Source organism: Ceratina calcarata, unplaced genomic scaffold (assembly GCF_001652005.2).
Source record: "Ceratina calcarata isolate Rehan_Ccalc_2016 unplaced genomic scaffold, ASM165200v1 scaffold147.2, whole genome shotgun sequence".
Lineage (NCBI taxonomy): Eukaryota > Metazoa > Arthropoda > Insecta > Hymenoptera > Apidae > Ceratina > Ceratina calcarata.
In genome coordinates this window covers 463,649-483,785 of record NW_017135881.1, presented here as the reverse complement: position 1 = coordinate 483,785, position 20,137 = coordinate 463,649, and the positions used below count along the sequence as shown (strand labels likewise).

At 43.0% G+C, this 20,137-nt stretch overlaps 1 protein-coding gene across 1 annotated transcript in view; it reads right to left on the bottom strand.

Moving 5' to 3' along the window:
- LOC108631343 (putative calcium-binding protein CML22) overlaps positions 1-20,137 on the bottom strand; it is a gene marked incomplete at its 5' end in the record, with an annotated part of 44,691 nt that overhangs the window by 18,788 nt on the left and 5,766 nt on the right. Inside the window, 3 exons of the mRNA XM_026819314.1 lie at positions 402-517; positions 8,078-8,221; positions 10,764-11,193. Of these exons, the coding sequence (XP_026675115.1) occupies positions 402-517; positions 8,078-8,221; positions 10,764-11,193 (690 nt within the window). The remainder of the gene's footprint in view (positions 1-401; positions 518-8,077; positions 8,222-10,763; positions 11,194-20,137) is intronic.

Sequence of the window (20,137 nt, the reverse complement as noted above, 5' to 3'; positions counted from 1 at the left end):
TTAGCTCGATGGAATTTTACTGGGACGCTTTTTATTTAAACATTTTTTTGTCATGAAACATTTTCATCTGAATATACCATTTAATTTTTGGAATTTAGTTCAGCAATTAATTTTAATAATGCCACGTGAAATCGAATTCCTGAACCCAATACCCTTCGATTGGCAAAATCAAATCGTAATTAGTGGGAATAATCGAGTTGTCAAAGATCGTTTAACAAAAAAACTCCTTCTGCAACAGATGTTTTAACGGTATCTAACAATTGTAAAATCGTTATACGAACAGTTCCATCAATGCAATTTTATCTATATAGGCATTTTCCGTGTCGGCGATCCCGTTGAAACAATGTATAGTCAGAGCTTTCACGGGACAAAGAGGTAAAAGATAAAAAAGCGAAACGTACCCGAAACGCGTCCCTCAGCTCCTGTTCCTCCTGGTCCTGGTCGGTGGGGGCGGTTTCGTTGGCACCTATGTTGCTCACGATTTCCACGAACTCTTCGAAGCTGACATTTCCATCTCCTGCAACAACAGAAACAGGGAAAAAAAAAATAACGTATCACACACCGACGTCATTCCGATTTCTGTTTTTAGAGGAATTTTTTTATCCAACAAGATGACTTCCATTTACTCCCAAATACCACTCCGCATTTCTCTGCTCCTATTTTTTCCCCCCCTTGTTAAATGCGACACTTTATCACCAGCAAGCTATTCATCCCGTCTCGATAAAATCTTATCCACCCTGTATGCACGGGGAAGATTCTACAGTTTTTCGTCTTCTACACTTTCCAACAACTTCGATTCGTCCTCCTTGAAGCTCGCGGTAAAAGAGGCTAGATGCAGGGAAACGTTACGAGGCGAGAATACAGAAGCCGCGATACGAGGGATTAACGAACTTTTCGACAGCGATGTAAGCTCGCGCGAAAGCTGCTTTCCACCACAGCGGAGAAATCGCGTTTTCCGTTATTTGCGTTTTTCCTCCAGCTTCTCGCGTCTCCGGGTCCGTATAAAATATGGAACAGAAGCCGGGGAAGAATTCACCGGTTAAATAACCGCGCGAATTCTTTCGGGGAATGACGATCGAACGGGTGCCGCCTAAATTCGAAGAAATCCATCGAGGATCTGCTGAAGAAGCGGTCAGAACCATCGAAAGATATTCGCTCTTCGATCATGTCCTGAAAGCATCCCCAAACAAATAACCATTTTCTCGCGTGGAAAAGGAAAATCCTCATCGACGATTACGCCCGGGCAAACAGACGAGCATTGTGTACCGACTGCATAACGACTGCTGTCTCAAGCTTCCGGTATTGGCGATGGCTTTAAAACGCGGGGAGAGAACGGGAATTTCCTTGGTACTCTCGAACCGTTCCGCACTTCTTTAGTTTACCCGCGGCAATTTTTCCGCGGCAAAGACGTTTCCCTCACAAACACCCCCGCTCCCCTCCTCTACCTTCTCTAACAGCACTGGGATGCGACAAAACTTCGGAGGTTAAACAAGACTCGCGGCTCCAAGAGCAAACTTTTTCGAGGATTATCTTGGCTCAGAAATTGTACGGATTTCGAAGTAAAAACTTCCGGCGGCAATCTTAGTGATTTACGACCTCGTCGCAGAAGATAGTTTGTCACCCGACAGTTTATACTCGTAACCGCTTTTTCCCCTATCGTAATTGCCCCCCGCCGCACTCTCGACGGACAACCGTCGTCATTTAAAACGAGTGCCACGTTTTTTTGCTTCAACGTTATTATAAACGCATCATATAAGAATTTATGATGCAGCTTTTTACCACACGTTAAAGCGATTCACACATGCTCCGGTTTTATCTATCGTTTTACATCACTTCTAGTGAAAGGGAAATCAGTGACGAAGACGTCAATCCAGATAGCGGGGACGTGCTCCATTGAATAAGTTAAGTGACAAAACGCGATCCATCAAACTGGAACGTGCCTCCTCTAATTCCCGACGATCTCCGACGAACAGGTTCCGGTTTTTCCGTCGCATTGTCCGACGGCTTAAAATGCTACACGTATAGCGTCACAAGTTGCGCGCGATTAAAACGGCCGACGCTCGAGGATTTCCGGCGTGTCTCTACATAAAGCGTGCGTAATCGCGTGTTTAACTTTCTCGGTTCCGTGTCCACGTGAACTAATACAGAGAATATTATCGTCTACGTGTATTGAGATAAGCAGTGTTCGTTTATTCGAGCGATTAAACGTCCGGACGTGAAGAATTGCTGGGTCATTCGCTCTTCTTTTTCCATCGATAAATTGGATTATCGAGCCGAGGTCCTAAACGAGAAATCTCTCATCCGTATTTTCCGAAATATTGCCGGACAATTTATCCCATTCGAGCAAAAAATTCTGTCTTATATATAAAATGGAGAACAATGAACACAATTGATACATAAAATTCGTGAAATGTTCTAAACGTACTTCAAACGTTCTACGGTATTGCACCGGACTTAACAAGATGGAGCGCTCGCGAAACTCCAGATCGTTACTGTAAATGATAGCGTTATTTAGACAGCGAGCTAAGTTTTAATTGGTGTAGGTGCTGTTACGACGAATTAACACGTGTTCGCGTTGGGAATGACGCGACGGCGAAGCACGCGATGCACCTTGTCCGGATTCAGTAATCGTCTAACAAACGAGATTCCTCCGGTTACCTTTGCACTCTAGCAAGCATCCGTTTTAGTTGGCTGCGTCTAGTGAGTGCGACGTCCACACGTAAATTCGCGCGAACATAAACGAGATTCACGAGAGACCACTGCAGCGCACCGGCGCGTTAGGATTTCGGACGGTAAATTCCGGAGGCCAACGTAACCGCATACCACTTTGGAATCTCTTGACGCATCGCGAGTAAGTTGACGACTTCATCGGCAAAGAGCGCGTGCTGCTGTAGGCGGCGTGGAAAACGAGCTCGTCTCTTGAAAATTATTAACTTTGTACAAGCTCGAGCGTTTCGCAGCGTGAGCGAAGGAATGGCTGTGTATGAACGGCACGATCCTCTTCAAAACTACCGTTCGCTGGATGGGATTGGACTATTTTTCTATAATTTGAACCATGTCAGGATCTAATATCGATGGGACTCGGCCATCTGATGCTAAGTAAACTCAAAACAACGAAATGTTTTTTCAGCGAATTTCAAGTAAATAAACAACGCGGATAAAAATATTTTCGATGGATCGAAGACTACAAATAGTTGCCAGAGTTGGGAACGCACAAAGTACAAATTTGATTTATTTGCTCGGAAAGAGAGGACAGAAGAGCTCACGACGGATTTCCATGAAACCGTGCTAAACTTGTGAATAATTGCGAATAACAGTCGCAACGTGTAGGAGGAAAAAAGAGAGTGAAAAAATGGGTGCATGCTTTATCGAGGTGGCACAGCAACACCGCGGATTACTTGTTACAGGCGCAGAAACGGTAAATTTAAATTCGTCGCGCGCGTTTCTAGCGAAGGGAACACCGCGTGGGAGCATAAACGCCACAACGAGAACGAAACAAGTTGGTGTAGCAAGGGAGGAAGAAGTTACACAAACAGCAGCAATTCTTTCAACGACGTTTCTGGTTCGAACCATAAGAAAAACGTAAAAAAAAAAGGGTGAATGGTTTGAAACGGATAGAGAAGCATTCGCCCCCTTTGCTCGTCCAATTCGTTTTAACTTCGAACCTCGTCGAGAATGTTATCTGCCCCCACTTTACGCGTATCGATATCCATGCAATATCTGAAATCGGATTTCGAACAGCGTATTTCCTTCCAACTCGTTTCATGCAACGGTATTTGATGATTATGATGCATCTTCTATTTTACGTTCGCAATAGGCGATCAACGATTTCTATGTTCGTAAGCTACGATACTACGAGGCTCGGTCTCCGTTCCCCGAAAATAATGTCTCTCACTAGTTAAGAATACGTAATGCACGTTTCCCTCGAGTAAGCGACTTAGCTGTGTAGCCAAACTCGAAGCGGTCACGTTTTAGACCGAACTAACGTAAGCCTGTATGGCAATATGCTCGATAGAAATCTGTTCGGAGCGAATGCTCAAGTGAATACGCACCCCAATACGAGCTATGGAATGCGCGGCTTTGAAATATGTACCATACCAAGCATTTCCAGTGGAATTGCAGATAGAAAGCTTCATCGTTTATTCGATGGCAGAGATCCGACAATAGAATTTTTGTGGTTCCTGTTAATTCACCCGTTTTGGAAATTGGAGTCGCTTGCCGCGATCAACGACGCTTACGTTTGAAACCCGATGCTCCTATTCTCGGGCAGTGAAATATAATCGCGATCCTATACGTACGCAATTTCACAGGACACATGCTTTCCTTCCCTCCGTCACTGCTCCAGATAATTACTTAGAATAAATATCATTGTTAAACGAATATTGCTTAAATCATTGCTCTCCAAGAAAATCTGGATGTGAAATCGATGAAAATAGCGAAAAACAGTACTGAGCGAATACAAGTGTAAATTCATTCTCGTATATTTGTACAACCATCCTCTTGTTATCCAATGTTACCTTGACAAATTCTTCAATCGTTTCATTCATGAACAGAGGATGCCTAAATTGTCCTTAATTTTAACAGTCGAACGTGAGACACAGAAGCACATAAAGTGTTCGGTCCACGTGTATACTTCGTCTGTGCTGGTGCATTTTTAGTAGTGTACCGAAAAATCTCTAATTTCCGCTTGAAACGCGAGCAACTCAACGAATCGAATCGATCGAGCCCTGAAGCGTCTTCAAAGTCAACTCCAAGCGAATTTGCGATGTAACTTTCCCCGCGAGCACCCTTTCAGAAAGAAGCGACCACGAGTGCACCTGCAGTTACTTAGCTACCGGATACTATAGTCTTTCAACACACCGTATTGAGAGTGTTCAAACTTTAACCCAAGCTACGTGCAGCACTTGATGATGCAACAAACAGCGTGCGATAAATAGAAGAGGCCTCTTAAATACATAGATACCTTCTATTGCCAGTATAGGGACGTTATTTCTCTTTAATAACGAAAAGTTTTGAGAATGATCATTTTTATTCGAGTCGAAAAGCTTTTCCAAACTTCGTTTTGACACAGGAACGGCTGTCAGTCGATTTCTCACGTTCAGTAATGGTTTCGGAAGCCAGAAATACGGCGGGTATAGCAGCAATAACCGAGTCCATGAGAAAATCAATTGGCGCTCCATTTCTAGAAACTCGATCTCGTCGCCAAACTATTTCACCGATGAATAACGATCCCCGATCACTCGTAGCCAACACGAGCACCCAAGTCACCCCCTGTGGGACTCGCGATTGGACATTCGTGTTCCTAAATACCGCAAACGTAACACGGTCATACAGATTGACATTCTACGCGCCGCAGAAACTTACAGTCGCTCATACGTGTGCTTACATTTCAATATTCCGCGCAACGCATACTATAACCGTAAAACCAAATAGAGATTACTGTGAGTTGAAGTCGAAACTTGTTCCTGAATTCAACTAATTACGCTGTTGGAAATTACAATCCTAATAGTCGATGGAATGCGCCGTTTAAAAGTTCGTTTTGCATACGAGCTGTTCGATGAAGCATCATGGGAATCGTCGAAGTTTACTTTCTGCACTTACTTTTAATATTAGAAATAGTGCATACAGTTCTTGTATATTGTTAAAAAAAAAATTATTTATTGGCTTCATAGATTCTAATGACGGTGAATAAAAATCCATGAAGCAACTAATCGCATTCAAAGAACATGGGAGTTATATATTAAAGGGAAGATTTCTATGAAAACGAGAATCTATACTCCCACACAGCACGTAGCTACGTACTTATTTTTTTCTTCGCGTTTTCTCATGTTTTTTCATCTCTTCAATATTTTTTTCTCTTTATTCAATGCGGCGATACATAACGGACGTAGGTAGGTGGTTTGCATTCATCGGGACGAGATGCATCGACGGTGAAACGAGTCCCGATTACGTAGGCGCGCGCGCTCTGCTCTCGTTCCTCGACGCTCCGCCGTGGCTGCTTCTAATTACTCGTGCACCAGCTACTGGGAGTTAGTTTTAGTATCGAAATTCGAAGCAGACTTGTAGAGAGACCTCGCGCAACTACAGAACGGTCCAGACGAATCGTGTCGCTCTCGATTTGCGTTCTTCGCTCGTACTCGACACGAGAATTGAATGAACAAGTCAATTACTAGGAGCGACGTTCGAGTGCGATGATAAACGTATGTAAAAGTACACACTAATACTACACCTCTCGCTAGATTTTACGTACGACGAAAGGGACGGGCATTTTACTGGTGACAAATGTCTCTCAATTACCTGTTTAACTACATCCGCCTGTGGGATGAGTTAAACTAAGTTTCGCTTGTAATCAGGATGGACCAAAGTTCGTAAAAGAAAACTATTAAAAAGTTACGAACTACCGAGTCTGCGACGGGTAATGCAGACTGTGTGAAAACGGGGTGAAAAACGTGTTGCACGGTAAACGTTGCTGCGTAAAGCAAGATTGCCAGCGAGCAAACGGAGGATTAAATTATCTCAGGGATAAAAAGGCGCCGAAAGGAATTATAAAATCTATTTGCTGAAAAGTCGAATGTGTTTTAAATGCACAGAGTAATCGTAGCTGCGTTTCGTTATTTCCAAAGTAACGCTAAATTAATAAAAATTCTGTCAGTGTGGTCAAAGTACGATAGTGAGCCATTCACTGTTGCGCAACTAGTGCAACGTTTTGCGACGACGACAGATCGCCACATGCAGAGGTAGAATTTTCCGCGCCGTAAACACTGGTTCGCCATTGACGACGACAGCTTTCGGATTCGTCACGGCGAAACGGGCCGACGCGACGCGCGACGAACTAACGCGACGTGACGCTTGTTTAGACGTGAAAGTAATTTCACGTTCCCCGGTTCGAATAGACCTTTTCATGCGAAACTACCACCGGACACCGGGCATGCATCACCGCAGTAGATTTTTTCCGTCCACGAGATTTTCAAATTTCCACGGAGAGGTGGGGTATGGCATAAGCGAATGAATCGTAAAGCAGAGAATCAATGATACTTTTGTAATAAAACAAGCTTCCTTGAGCGGAGGAGGAATCAGCAACAGGTATCCATATACCTTTATATGCATCTCCGGTGTAACGTCGCTTGAAGCCGCTGTACAGTCATGCGAATTCTATAAACGAACATTTACTTCATTCTGACGAGGCAACTGAATTGATAAATAAAAACGAGGACAATACTTAATTTTCACTGAAAGACTAGCCTCATCCTTTCTGAGACTACGAGATCGCATTTTGTTATTAGGAGTCGGAGCAATGAGAATATTCATTGAAGCAGTCAAGGCGAAATTTTGAGCGACTGGATACAAGGAAACGAGTAAACGAAAATGGCTTCCTTGAAGAATACAGTTCAACGAGGAGAAGAAAATAACGAACGAAAGGCGGAGGGTGCGGAGGACTGGATCTGGTGTAATAAACAGACTACCCTTGCGATCGCCCTCTCTATTGTCTGTGAAAATTAGCTGCAATTAAGGCGATGCTGCCAGGCAGAAAGGATTAAATGGGGCAACGTGGTTACACGGGCCAATGGTAAACTTCCATTGATCCTTTGGGAGTTGGATCGTCAACTCGTTCGGATTTTTATCACGAAATAATATAATTCAATTTCTTAATAGTAGAGATTTAGAAGCAGTTGGCACCTAATAAGATAAAACAGTTTGGGAAATTGTAATATTTACAAAACACTTGGAAATCTAAAACGGATATTATTATTCGGTAACGCGAACTAGGCGCGGGTTGCGCTTTATCGGATGTGTCGCTAATGAATTTAGCTACGCGGTCAGGAACGGCGTTATTCGAATTTTAACGAACTGCCCCGCGTGGATTCGTTTTCACAGGACCGTTGAATATTAATGAGAAGTTTTCGATTAACGCCGCGTCGAATCGCGGTTTCCAGAACACTTTGTGTATTTCGACTTCGTTACTAAGCCGAAGTTTGTTTCGCTTTTGCAGTCCAGTTAATGGAATAGTATATTACTGATTATTACTTGTTTCCCATTAATTGAAACTATTTAACTGAAAACGTTGAAATGAACTCACCATCGATGTCGATTTCTTGGAGCATCGTGTGCAGCTCCTCAGCCCTCGCGAATTGTCCCAGTGAACGCATCACCCTTCCCAATTCCTCTTTCGTGATGCTCCCATCTCCATCCTTGTCGAACAGCCTGAAAGCCTCTCTGAACTCTGTAACAATAACGTTTTCATGTTCTTTGTTCTCTTATCCAAAAATTGATAATCAGAACAAACGAATTAAATCTAAATTAGAAAAAAGAATAACGACGTTTAGTAAAATTCAGTGATTTCCTTTCGACTTTATTTCGTTAACGTTCGATGAAAATTGTGAACACAGGAACAACCGTTTTAGAAATGTCATTACCAATTGGATATTCTCAAAGAATGACGCGTAATACAACCATTGCAAAGGAGCACAATGAGAGGCGATGAAGAGTGGCCCCGTGGGTAACTATGCTGACAGCATTGGGAATCAAAGGGTAACCAAAAGATAATGAACCGTGGGTCATATAGGATGAAATCGCGGCGATCTTTTTCGTGTCGAAGGGTTCAAAGGGGGGTCTGATTCGATCTGATTAAATGGTCTGGTCGATAACATTCCGTGATGTTTGATGTCTGCGGTGGGCATGAGACGTGGAGGGCCACGAACTTCTCTAGGACTTGGATCGTTGGTGCTCGACTCGACCGTTTAATAGCCTCGTTTCATGGTCCATTGGTTTTGTACGTACCGCGTACTATCCTCTTCCTACAGTCACGTTCCACACCAGCCGCTACGCTATTATATTCGAACTGGTTTAGCGAAAACAGGAGACGGACGAGCCGAAGAACCGTGATTCCGCGTTAATGGTTAAACGACTACGGAGAACCGCGAACTAAGGAAAACCGACGTCAACAGCGTTCCCCTCAACCGGGATCATAAAGCGAGAAAACGAAAATAACGAGAATACATCTATGAAAAAAATTGAATCTGAGTTTTTTTAGAGGCTACCTTTACATCGGTATAAATTAGGACAAGATCAAGTTAGAAATTAGACCATGTGCTACAGAGAGATTCCGCATTTCAAGTTTCAAAAGTTCATTAATCAATGATATGATATAGAAGCTAGCCCAATTTTTCATTGAATACGGAGTCGGGTTCCTAACCGGAAGCGCATAAAGCGCGTGTCAGTATATAGAGACCCTTCAAAAAAAGTACGAGAGCGAAACGAAAGTAGCAACGGGAGTTTAAGTCAGTGTCGGAGTGCGCGTGTTGCTTTTCAGTAAAAGGACCAGCATATTTCAGCGTCCAGTTCGCTCAACAAACGACGTAGACGGGATTTTCTTTGATTCGGATTCCGTTTGCGACATCCTTTTGCCTTTAACGTAGCGGCATATCTCGCCGTTGAACGAATGCCCGTCCGGCAATTTCACCGATTCCATAAACGGACGTTTCAACAGTTTCACGTGTCACATTCGTCGAACTCTACGCTGTTAACCGATGAATTTTCGGTACTTTTTACTAAACCTCGGAAAAAGAGAATTAACTATTAGTCGACTCTCTCGTTTAAAAGGTAATCCGAATTAATCAGAAACAAGTTGCATTGGAAAAAGTGTGTTTCAGAGATGAGAAAAACGATCGGAGCCCGTGGTAATTATAAAAGTTCTACATAGGTCTGTAATCTAATCGTTAACGCAAAAGAACGTTGTTTCGTCGACGCTAACGACGCGACGGACTGTAACTATGATCGATTAAAATATTGCAATCGGGATAACCCACGGTCGATTCTTTCTAATTTAAAAAATGTCTCATGTACGAAATACGGTAATAGTAATGGAAGCATTTTTAAATTGCGATTATACATATGAGGAATATCGAAACCAAAGTGATATTCCTCATGAATACCTAAACCATGCTGATAATAATGAATGTGGAAGATATATATAATAAATCGCTGTTTGGAATACGAATTATGAAATGATACATAATAGCAAAGCTAATTTTGCATTTTATGCATTGTTGCGTAGTCAATTACGGATATAATCAAATGCAACCATACTTTGATTAATCACGTTGAATTATTAAAAAGCAGGCGAATGTCCGCGAACACAATGTGTTTGACCATTCGGATGAATTCACCGGAAGAATTTTATCGCAATAAATTCTCTCGCACGATTTCAATCATTTTTGCAATTAACTAATTTATGTTTATTTCATATTTAATCCATTGTTGTCTCTCGTGAAAATAATCACATGAGAAGTACTATATCTCCGTTGCCCTGGTTCTGTTCACTCGAATTGAATAAGAACGAAGTTTAGAGCGAATCGTTGAATCGCATTAAATTCGCACTAAAGTGTAGCGAGGTGCTATCATATTTTACACCCAAGCACGAAGAGAATACCCCGTTACATTCATTTGTACCCATTAATTTGCAGGAAAAGTTACTTTGACGTACATCGCCGGATTCAGACAGTAAGAACCGGATTATCTTCGTTCTAAGAATCGCATACTCGCCGGGAAATATTCTACTACCTACTCTTTCAAACTACGTGTAATATATGGAAATGGAACTTGACAACTTGTTCATGAAGCTGTATATCATGTCTGATCTATTTTTCAATGCAACCTTAAAAACTTTTATACGAACAGGATTAATCTATAATGAGTTATTAAAGTTCTAACGATAAATCGTTTCGAGGAACCAATGCATGTATTTATCACTTAACACGACTCACCTTTCATTTGAGATTTAGAAATGCTAGGCGTTTTGCTGGCCGATAGGGTGGCTAATCTTTGCGGCGACGCGGGCAGAGAGAAGAGGACGTTCGCCGCCAGCTTGGATTCGGTTTCCGTCGACGACGAAGCCGACGTCGAATACGCGGTGGACGATGTAGCCGTGATCGGGCAGGTCCTCGCATAGGACTGAGCCTGTTGCCATGGCCAACGATATTGCTGCTGTTCCACGGACGATATCGATGGCTCCGATTCCGCGGGCACGAACGGTGGCGTCATTGACGTGACTGTCATCGTCGATGTCGGCGTTGTCGGCGTGGTCGTCATCGTCATCGTTATCGTCGTGGCCGACGACGTCCTCGGGGAACAGCTGCTCGTTCTCGTCCCTTCTTGCTCCTCGTTGCTCCCTATCGTCCCGCTGCTCTGCCTCGTCTGCAAATAATCCGAGTTAATGGAATCGTCAGAACCGTTGTCTGTTTTATACTCATCCATATTTTACCATATTTCTCTTTGACAAGACGAAACAGTGTAAGATAGAAATTTTCTGCTTGAAAATTGGGGGAAAATTGTAAAAGAACGAAGTTTGCGTTCTCGATTGCGAATTATAATCGCGCAATAAGAGTAAAAGAAGAAGGATAGGAGTACTTTATACGAGTCATCGTTTAATGATTTCAAGTTTTCTGTTCTGCGACTAATTGGGACGGACAGGGTAGCCACAGGTGGCACGATTTAACGATGTAGTGGACAGTTCGCTGCGGCACACAGTAAACAATAGGATAGCTTCAAACTTCGACCTATATCAGAATCATGTTTTCTAACTAAACAAACCCAAAGTTCCTATTCTCCTATTTTTACAAAGTGTAATTCCGTAACAAATTCGTTTGTCACTAATTATCTAAAATACTGTAATCAAAGTTGGGAAGCGAAGAAACGACGTTGTTTGGAAGTTCGCGAAACGAGGGTGGCTCGTCGGGGTTCTCTCTCGAGAAAAATGTACGCGAGATCTTACAGCGATAGCGTGAGAGTGACTCGCAGTTTCCCAACTGAAAATTGGGGAAACACGCCTCGTGGGCATATCACCCACTGAAGTTTATCACTCGTGCGGATACGAACGCAACCACGAACGTGTTTTCGCGCTGTTCACGGTAATCGCGTCTCAACGCCGCGTCAGTGCCGAGAGGATCGATTGAACGACTTGACGGTCGACTTGACATCCAGCTACCCATCCGCGGGTGCATATTACTGACAATATCAACACCGAGTAATTGATGGTGGTAATTGATACGTTAAACGTTGATTGAATTTCGATCAAACGAGATTTCGACGATCACCGATAAGAACGCGATATTAATTTAAAGTAGGATTTGTCTTTCAGATAAAATAATTGCGTACTTTACTTGGAAACGATTAGACGGTTTGTTTCAGACGAAAAAGGTCGGAAGCGACGCATTAGAACTTGTTAACAAACCTTGTTCAAGCGTTGATTTAATAACCGGTGGCGCCTTTTGTCTCGGCTTGATTTATGAGTGAAAAAGGTAGACGGCGGCGGTTGAGTGCATTCGGAGTGACATGGCGAGTCACGACTCGGTTACCTTCTTAAAGACTGCGGGATACCTTATCGCTCGGTGACAATAAAAACAGTTTTTTCCGACGTCTGTTTCCCCGGTCGGTTCGACACTACGTAAAACGTAACAACGATAAACCACGGAACAGACGACTCACCAAATTGTTGCTCTTTCGCGCGTGGGAAGGAACGAAAGAGTCCCGCGAGATCTGCTTTAATCTTCCGTTCAAATCGGGCTCACGTAACACGAACGCTCATAAATTTCGTTTGCCTCCGCGAGAATAGACCGAGGAGGGGGCGGCCGCACGTATTATCGTAATTTTCGCCGGCAAATATTTCCTTTTTTTTATACATTCAGCAATGAGAAAAAAGAAATAAATTAAATTTGCCAGCGCTTGCGCGTCCCACAGTAAACCTGCTGCGGAACCCAAAATGATCCGGACGTATAACCACATAAGAGAGACTTTCGATTTATTGAATTCCGTGTTCCGCAAACCTCTTTCTCTCTCGTCACGCTGACATCGATAGCGTGACCCAGAACCGAGAAATTACTGGAACCCGGCACGTGGTACGTTCGAATTTGAAAATCGAGCGACAACGAAAGTTTTGCGAATTTAATAACCACCGGTAGGGACTAGCTTTCCCGGTCAACGAGATTCCTGCTTCTTTTCCGTTTATTTTCCACCACTCCTCGTCTGAAGTAAAAGCACAGTGGCGAAATCGAATTCTCGTTAACTCGTCACGCGACATTCAATCGGTCCTGACACTTTTATCCCCAGATCCGACGATTTCTCGAATTGTCGGCCGATTTAAATTGCATTTCATCGTTGCCACCTAACGTGGACAAAACGACATTGTCCATTTCACGGAAGTTGGACCCTAGATTCCGCTCTGGATTGCCGATCTAACGAGATTCCCCGCAGTTTTCTGCTAGTTCCCAACGAAGAAAGTATAAACGCATTTGATACCTAATTACAAAACCAGACTAATCCTCTTTGTAATCGACCTTTAACAATCCACCCTTTTTCCGATTAACCGTTTCTGGACACTGTTTAACTTATCGCGTAATGAAAATCCCTTTTGACATATAAAAGAAATAACATCGTCATTCGTTAATTTGCAATTTTCATAATTTTGTTTGCCACCTTAATAAATCACGGTTGGTCCACGAAACCTAGATAGGACCACAACGGAGAAGGTGCAACGGCACCATGTAAGAGTAGTCGGAATCAAAAGAAGTGTATATGTATATACTCGCACTCTGCAATCTACCATGCAGATAATCTAATTACAACGATCTCGCTGGATCCGGTCTACTCTCAACTGGGCTAATGGAATAACACGAGTGCCAGGCGAGATACACGTAATCGTTCGCCCGGCGAAACTTCCATCCGGGAACCGCGTCTCCGCCGATCTGTCGAAACACGTATCCACGGGACGAGAGAGAATCGCGACCGCATGCTTCGCTTTCCTAGCGAATCCTGTTTCCCACGTTAGTATCCGACTTTTATTAATGCAATCGAGTAGGAAGAGAAATAAGCGTGCGTCCGTCGTAGCAACACGATCATAATCGTTCTAACTCGTTTAAGTTTAATAAGAATCGCACCGGTTAATTGACTCGTCTTAGAACGCCGGGAGCAGGGAATAGTTAGGAGTTCGATGGACAATTAGCGGAAAACCCGTAACGATCTCACGGTCGAATCTCACCGTGGCGATCGTGGAATGTAGATGATGATTAAAAGATCGCTTTCTTTGAATACCGATGAGAGGCGCGAAATGGAATGCCAGATGATGTCACGCGCTGCGACGCTGGAGGTCTCACGTAATTTTCCGCTTCTGGGTTAAGACGTTTAATTAAAACGTGCGATCGGAAACGGTGGCCAGGACGGAAGCCGTCGTGCGGACTTCATACGGGATCAAAATCGAACGTGTGACCGCGCTTGATTTAATCTCTGATTATTCGTTTAGCCGGTATTAATTATTCGCTCGTTCGGCGATCGCGTTAATTAAAACTGAAAACGGATTTTCAGACCGTCGAAAACGTTGGGGAGAGAACGGGGTAGAACGTGTACGGCTCGTAAATCAGCGCGTGTAAGCAACAAGAACACGACTCTCGGTGATTGTAGCCTTCGCGCGGGGAGAATTATAGAGACACGCGACTCGAGGAAACGTGCAACAAGAGAAACGTGCATACAACAACGAAGAACCAAAAGGATGGGAAAAGGGCAGGGAAAACGCAGGGAATTTACGAGGGTCGCGTGGTTGAACGATAAGACGCGGCACTCGATCACGCTGTCTTGCATTTTGATTGAACGGGGAACGAGAAAACTTCGACTGACTTAGACAGTTAACAATTTGCATGCGATTATAGTCTTTCGTAACCACAAAAAAACCTTATGCTTCTCGTTAAATGTTTAATTCTGAACGAAGAAGAATTGTTTATTTCAACATCAAATATACCATAACGTTGCTACGATTTGTGTTAATTTTACGTATGTCTGTTTGCATAATGTCTCAAGTCCCAAGGGAGAGACCTCGATATGGCAAATTTCACCGATTCTATTTTGAATTACTGCAATTTGTGATCAATGTGCCTTGTCGTCGCGGTGCGTTAGTGATTCGATTTACTCTGTACAAACAAGCGTGACAAGCTCATGTCTCGTAAGCACTTGTGTGGTCGACGATATTCAATTAATCCGAAGTCACCAGCAAATCGCAACACGCAAGCCACTGCTACATCTAAAAATCGTTCTAATATTTAAGAGTATCCCTCAACATAACCAGATAAGACACGGCGGCGCAGCAAACTACGGGCGCGCTATAAAAGTATAATAACCTTGTGGCCTTTTCGTCGTCGCGTGTAATTTTTTATGACAACGTAAAGTCGAGCAGTGCGACTCGACAATGCATGCGAGTTTGAATTCTGCGAGCAATTTCGTCGGCTGTAAACTCAGTTTGAAATTTGCAAACCGGGAATGTCGCGCAGTTTGATCGCGGAACACATTCGCCAAGTGTTAATCGGGAATGCACGAAATTACCAAGAATTAACCGATTAATCGGCAGGTTGGAAAGGGAGAGAAACGCGTCGATGGCGAACTCGTTAGCGCTGCGGCTGACCACCTTGTTTACGACCGATTTCACGCAGCGTCCCAAGCTATAATTCAGCTTATAGGAAAGGAAATGATTGGACGACAGGAAGAACTATCGACCCTACTCGTCGGTATGTTTTCGTTTTTAATTCAGTGTGCCGGGAACAAAAATAGCGGGGTTTCCATAGGGTCGCGAGACCCTTCTGCAAGATGAAAAAATAATTCCTCCCGTGATAAACGACAATAATCAATAGAACGGCGCAGTCCTCGCTGAGGATCGAACTAACAGCCGACGTCGGAATGAAGGTTTATCTTTTGACGGTAGATTTTCTTCGAAGACGACGATAAGAGATGGTTAGGGCGGGAAATAAAGGGAACGAGGTCGATCGAAAGAAAACAAACGGCCTATTCAACATCACGTAACTGCGTGCTTTTTTTCTCGTTTCTATTAGCACTGCTTTTCTTGAAACGTTATTCTATAATAAAAGACTGCGACTATAATAAGAACCATCAGAATTTTCAGTACTTCGTCGAGCAATACATTCTGTGAAATCCGGAACTTAAAAACTAAACTCTAAAGAGCGAACACAGAAATAATAGTTTCAAACATGTCTAAGCCACAATTGATCGTCGCCCTCTCATTGTTTGCCGGGGTTCAACGGTACCGATCCTCAGCTATAAAATTCTCCGGGTAGTTCGGTTGAAAAACGCGTTAATCGATTCTAGTCCTCGCGCCGTATCTCGAAGACAGATTGAGACAGGAATGCATGGAGGCTGGCAATAAAAGTGTGATAGGGCGAGGAGGTGGGACATTTGCAGGCGAAATCCCTCGAATCGCGAGCTAAGTGGTGACACGAGCTTACGTGTCAAGTAGGACAACATACTCAGTGGAATTTAGCATCGTTTCAAACCCTCTTGGTTTCCATAGAAGCGTCGAGGTTTTATATCTTCATGCCCTCGGTTGTACCGGCTCCCTATTTTCTGTTTGAGGGCTTTCACTCGAAAAGTACGTGTTTCCGACCGCGACGTGCTCCCGACCTTTTTCAAAAGCCTTCTAATGCGCGGCTACCATTTTCTACGGGGAGACTCTTCCCGGGGCACGAGCGGATCAACGTGTACAAAGCGTCGACGGCCGAGAAGAAACGGTGACGCAGTGGTGGTAGAGCGGTTTCGAAACGCGGCGAGCCGCCGTTGGAACGTTCAAGTTTTCGCGTTTAATCGGTACAAAGATGCTCAGCCTCCAGAGTGTCGTATCTCGGTTCTCAAATTTGTCAGAATTAACGAGAACACACGCGCCTCGAAATTCGAAAACGAGGGACGGTACACAGAAATACCGAAAGCACCTCCAACTTCTTGGCTATAATAAATTTTCATAGAAGTTCATGAACAGTTACTCGTGTTATTAATGTGCGGGAAGATTGAATTAAAAGTTAATACTGTTTAAAGAAATATCTGATATCTCTGACGAATGACGTTACGCATATTTTATTAAAGATTTTTAAACTCTGAGTTATGCATTCTGTCGTACAGATACGCAAAATTTGCATTGCATACGCGTGACGTACATATACGTTACACGGCATCGTGTTTTATCATATACAAGGATGAAATCTTGGCTATGCAAATCGAGACAAGTAACTGACGGCTGCGCCCGGACTTCGGCTAACACCGATACGCTTTATGTGACGCCATATGTCGAGTATTCGATTTTTGCACGTTCATCGCATCGACGCGACGGTGAAGAGCGAAGTGGGCAGGCGTGGAAAATTCGAAAAATGTCGCTACGTCAGCGAGTCGCTCTCGTCTTTCGCATCGTCGTAGAAGAAAATTCGTTAGCCCGTCAAATTGTTCCGGAGGACAATACGACTCGACGTGGATAGTGAAAAGGAACGGGCGGACTGGGCCGCGCTGCTTATCGGTTAATTACAGCGAACGCAGTTGCCCGCTCATTAATTGTGCTACGATTACCAAGGAGATTTTTAATTGTCGACTGAAAGCCCTCGGGTAGAGGAAGAATTTCACGATTGTCCGAGGCATTTTTAAGACGCCGTGAATGTTTCGGCTGCTTGACGAGAATACGAGAGAGTGGTATTTCATATAAGATGAGCCACGAAACGCCTCCTATTTTAAAAATAACGTTGCCTCTGGAGCCTACCGTTGTTGCATATCAAATTTAGTTGCTCCTTTACGGTTGCGTTGTTGCCTAGCGTTGGCGGAACTCGCGTTTTCGATATTTATACTTCCAGTAAACGAGACGAATACGTCTCTTTATTCTCCTCCTACGCTTTTACGATTCCACTTCTGCGAGGAATTTAGTTAAGTATAATGGTCCGCATTTTACTCGCGCTGGTTATCTTCGTGTCATAGTATGAAACTGAAGTAATCATTCCTCGATGGAACCGTCCCCGGCGAGAGAACGGCCAAAAGACTGGTGGACGTCACGCGTTTAAGTGATATTCCCCGATACACGGGGGCGTTTGCATATTCAATCGATGGATATGCAGATGAAACGCGTCACGTTGAGTACGATCGAACGGGGATAGAAAAAAATGAACAGTCCGTGTTAGGTTTCACCTATCCATCGGTTGAAAAAAATATTCGCTCAGCGCGCAGGTAATAAAACCGAGACGCGAGATTTAATTTTACGCAACTTCACCGTTTAAAAAAAAGAAGAAAAATCCAATGAACGCCGGTCGAAAAAGTTCGTCGGATCGAACCATATCGTTGTTTCTGTACCGGGTCAAAAGTGCATCGCGTCTCGATTGCGAAACTCGACCCCTCTGGTTATTATCAGTGAGCCGGCAGATCGATTGTACATCCTGTTCCTAATATTAAAACGCCGCCAGCTGTCGCCTTATCGCGATTGTCTTTCGCGGTAATTACCTGCGATTCATTCCGTGCGTTCTCGATGGTTAGTTGGGTTCGGACGTAGACGACTGACGTTTACGAATGAACCCAAGTTGTCGGTCAAACCAACGACCAATGGCGTAACGCACCCCTGGGTAGAATAATCTAGCTGCGACATGGTCTAAAATTTCCTAGCCGGTCTCGCGCGAATAAACGTTCTATGCAATTTCGTGAAACGCAACGTCGCCCGTAGGTATCGTATCGCGTATTTACCTATTCGGGTCGACGCGGTTGTGATAAAGTGGACGGATACGTCGAATCGCTTTATTTGCACGATAGCAAAAAAGACATTGCCCGGTTCTCGCTCCCGTAGAGCAATAATCGCGCTATAACCAAGTAAAATACGGTGGTCCATATTACGATTATAACCGAGAATGTATCGTTCTTCACGAAGATAACACAAATATTTGTGCACAGTTTAGGTAAGTATATCACGAACCGGATAAAATGTTGCATCCTCGATATAATGTACTGCACACATTACTTTAATGCACCTACCCAACGCGAGGAATCCTAATAGATCCTTAAGTGTTGTCGGATATAATAATTTTATGACGATCTGTCTTTGTCTGGCAATACACGTATTGTCTTTTTCGGTAGGTATCCGATAAACGACTGTTCGTCTTTTTATCGCGGAACATAAGATTCGTGCCATAAACAGAAGTAATAAACTTTCCACACGTGATACTGTATAAAAACAAATTCAATAATCTCCAATATAATTGAATTAAGGATGTATTGGCTATACAGTTAATCCCAAAAGTGTATGTACCTCAGAAAAACGCATTTTCTATAATTAAAAATAGTGCATTCTTCTTCTAATTTCGATACTTAATGAGTTACATATGATTATTTGGCATTTTATTGATGTTGACAAAATCCGACCATTCCAGCGTCGAAACGGCGAACTTTTGGAAAAAAATTTCGTTTTTCCTCAATAACTCCTAAACCTTTGGAGATACGAGAAAATTGCATAGGACCTTTCTTGTAGAGGACGACGAGATCTACAATTTCCATGTAAAAATATTTCACTAGCATTAATATTTAACGAATTATTGACGAAAAACGAAAAAACAGTTTTTTGCAAATTACTCGTAAACTATTGACGCTAGCGAAAAAATTTTACATGGAAATTGTAGATCTCGTTGTCATCTACAAGAAAGGTCTAATGCAATTTTCCCGTAAATTCAACGGTTTGGGAGTTATTGGCGAAAAACGAAAATTTGGAAGAAATTGAAGGGGTACCCCTTGGAAAAATCTCGGAAAAATCGACAATTTTTTTTTGTTGTTTATTATTAGCAATGTTCTTCCGACGTCTGATTTCTTTTTAAAAAATGCGTTTCTGAAGTGCATAAACTTTTGGGATTGACTGTATAGCCAATACATCCTTAAACGGAACACCAAAATATAGAATGGAGGAAAATCTTATCAAATTTCTTGCTAAGATCCATTTAAATTGTACGTAGTTGTAGTTGTGAAAAGTCCTAAGCAATTTTATTCTAACTCCACTCGTTGAGAAGTATTTGACGATGGACGAAATAATTACTCGATTACTTCTGAAGTATTCCAGATAGACAAAAATTGTATACGTCGTCTTATAGATAATAGCAGTACATACAACTTTTACTTGAAGCATTTTTCGAAATTTTTAGAAAATAAATTTTTTATCATTCATCCATTCAATCATCCATCCGAAAAATTCTTATTATTCGCAAGTCGGTAGCTGTCGACTTTGTCGACTATTTTGCACATCTTCTGCTAATCCTTGGCGTACTTAATACGTTCCTTGTTCCTATATTTTTCAGCCGCCTCGCTC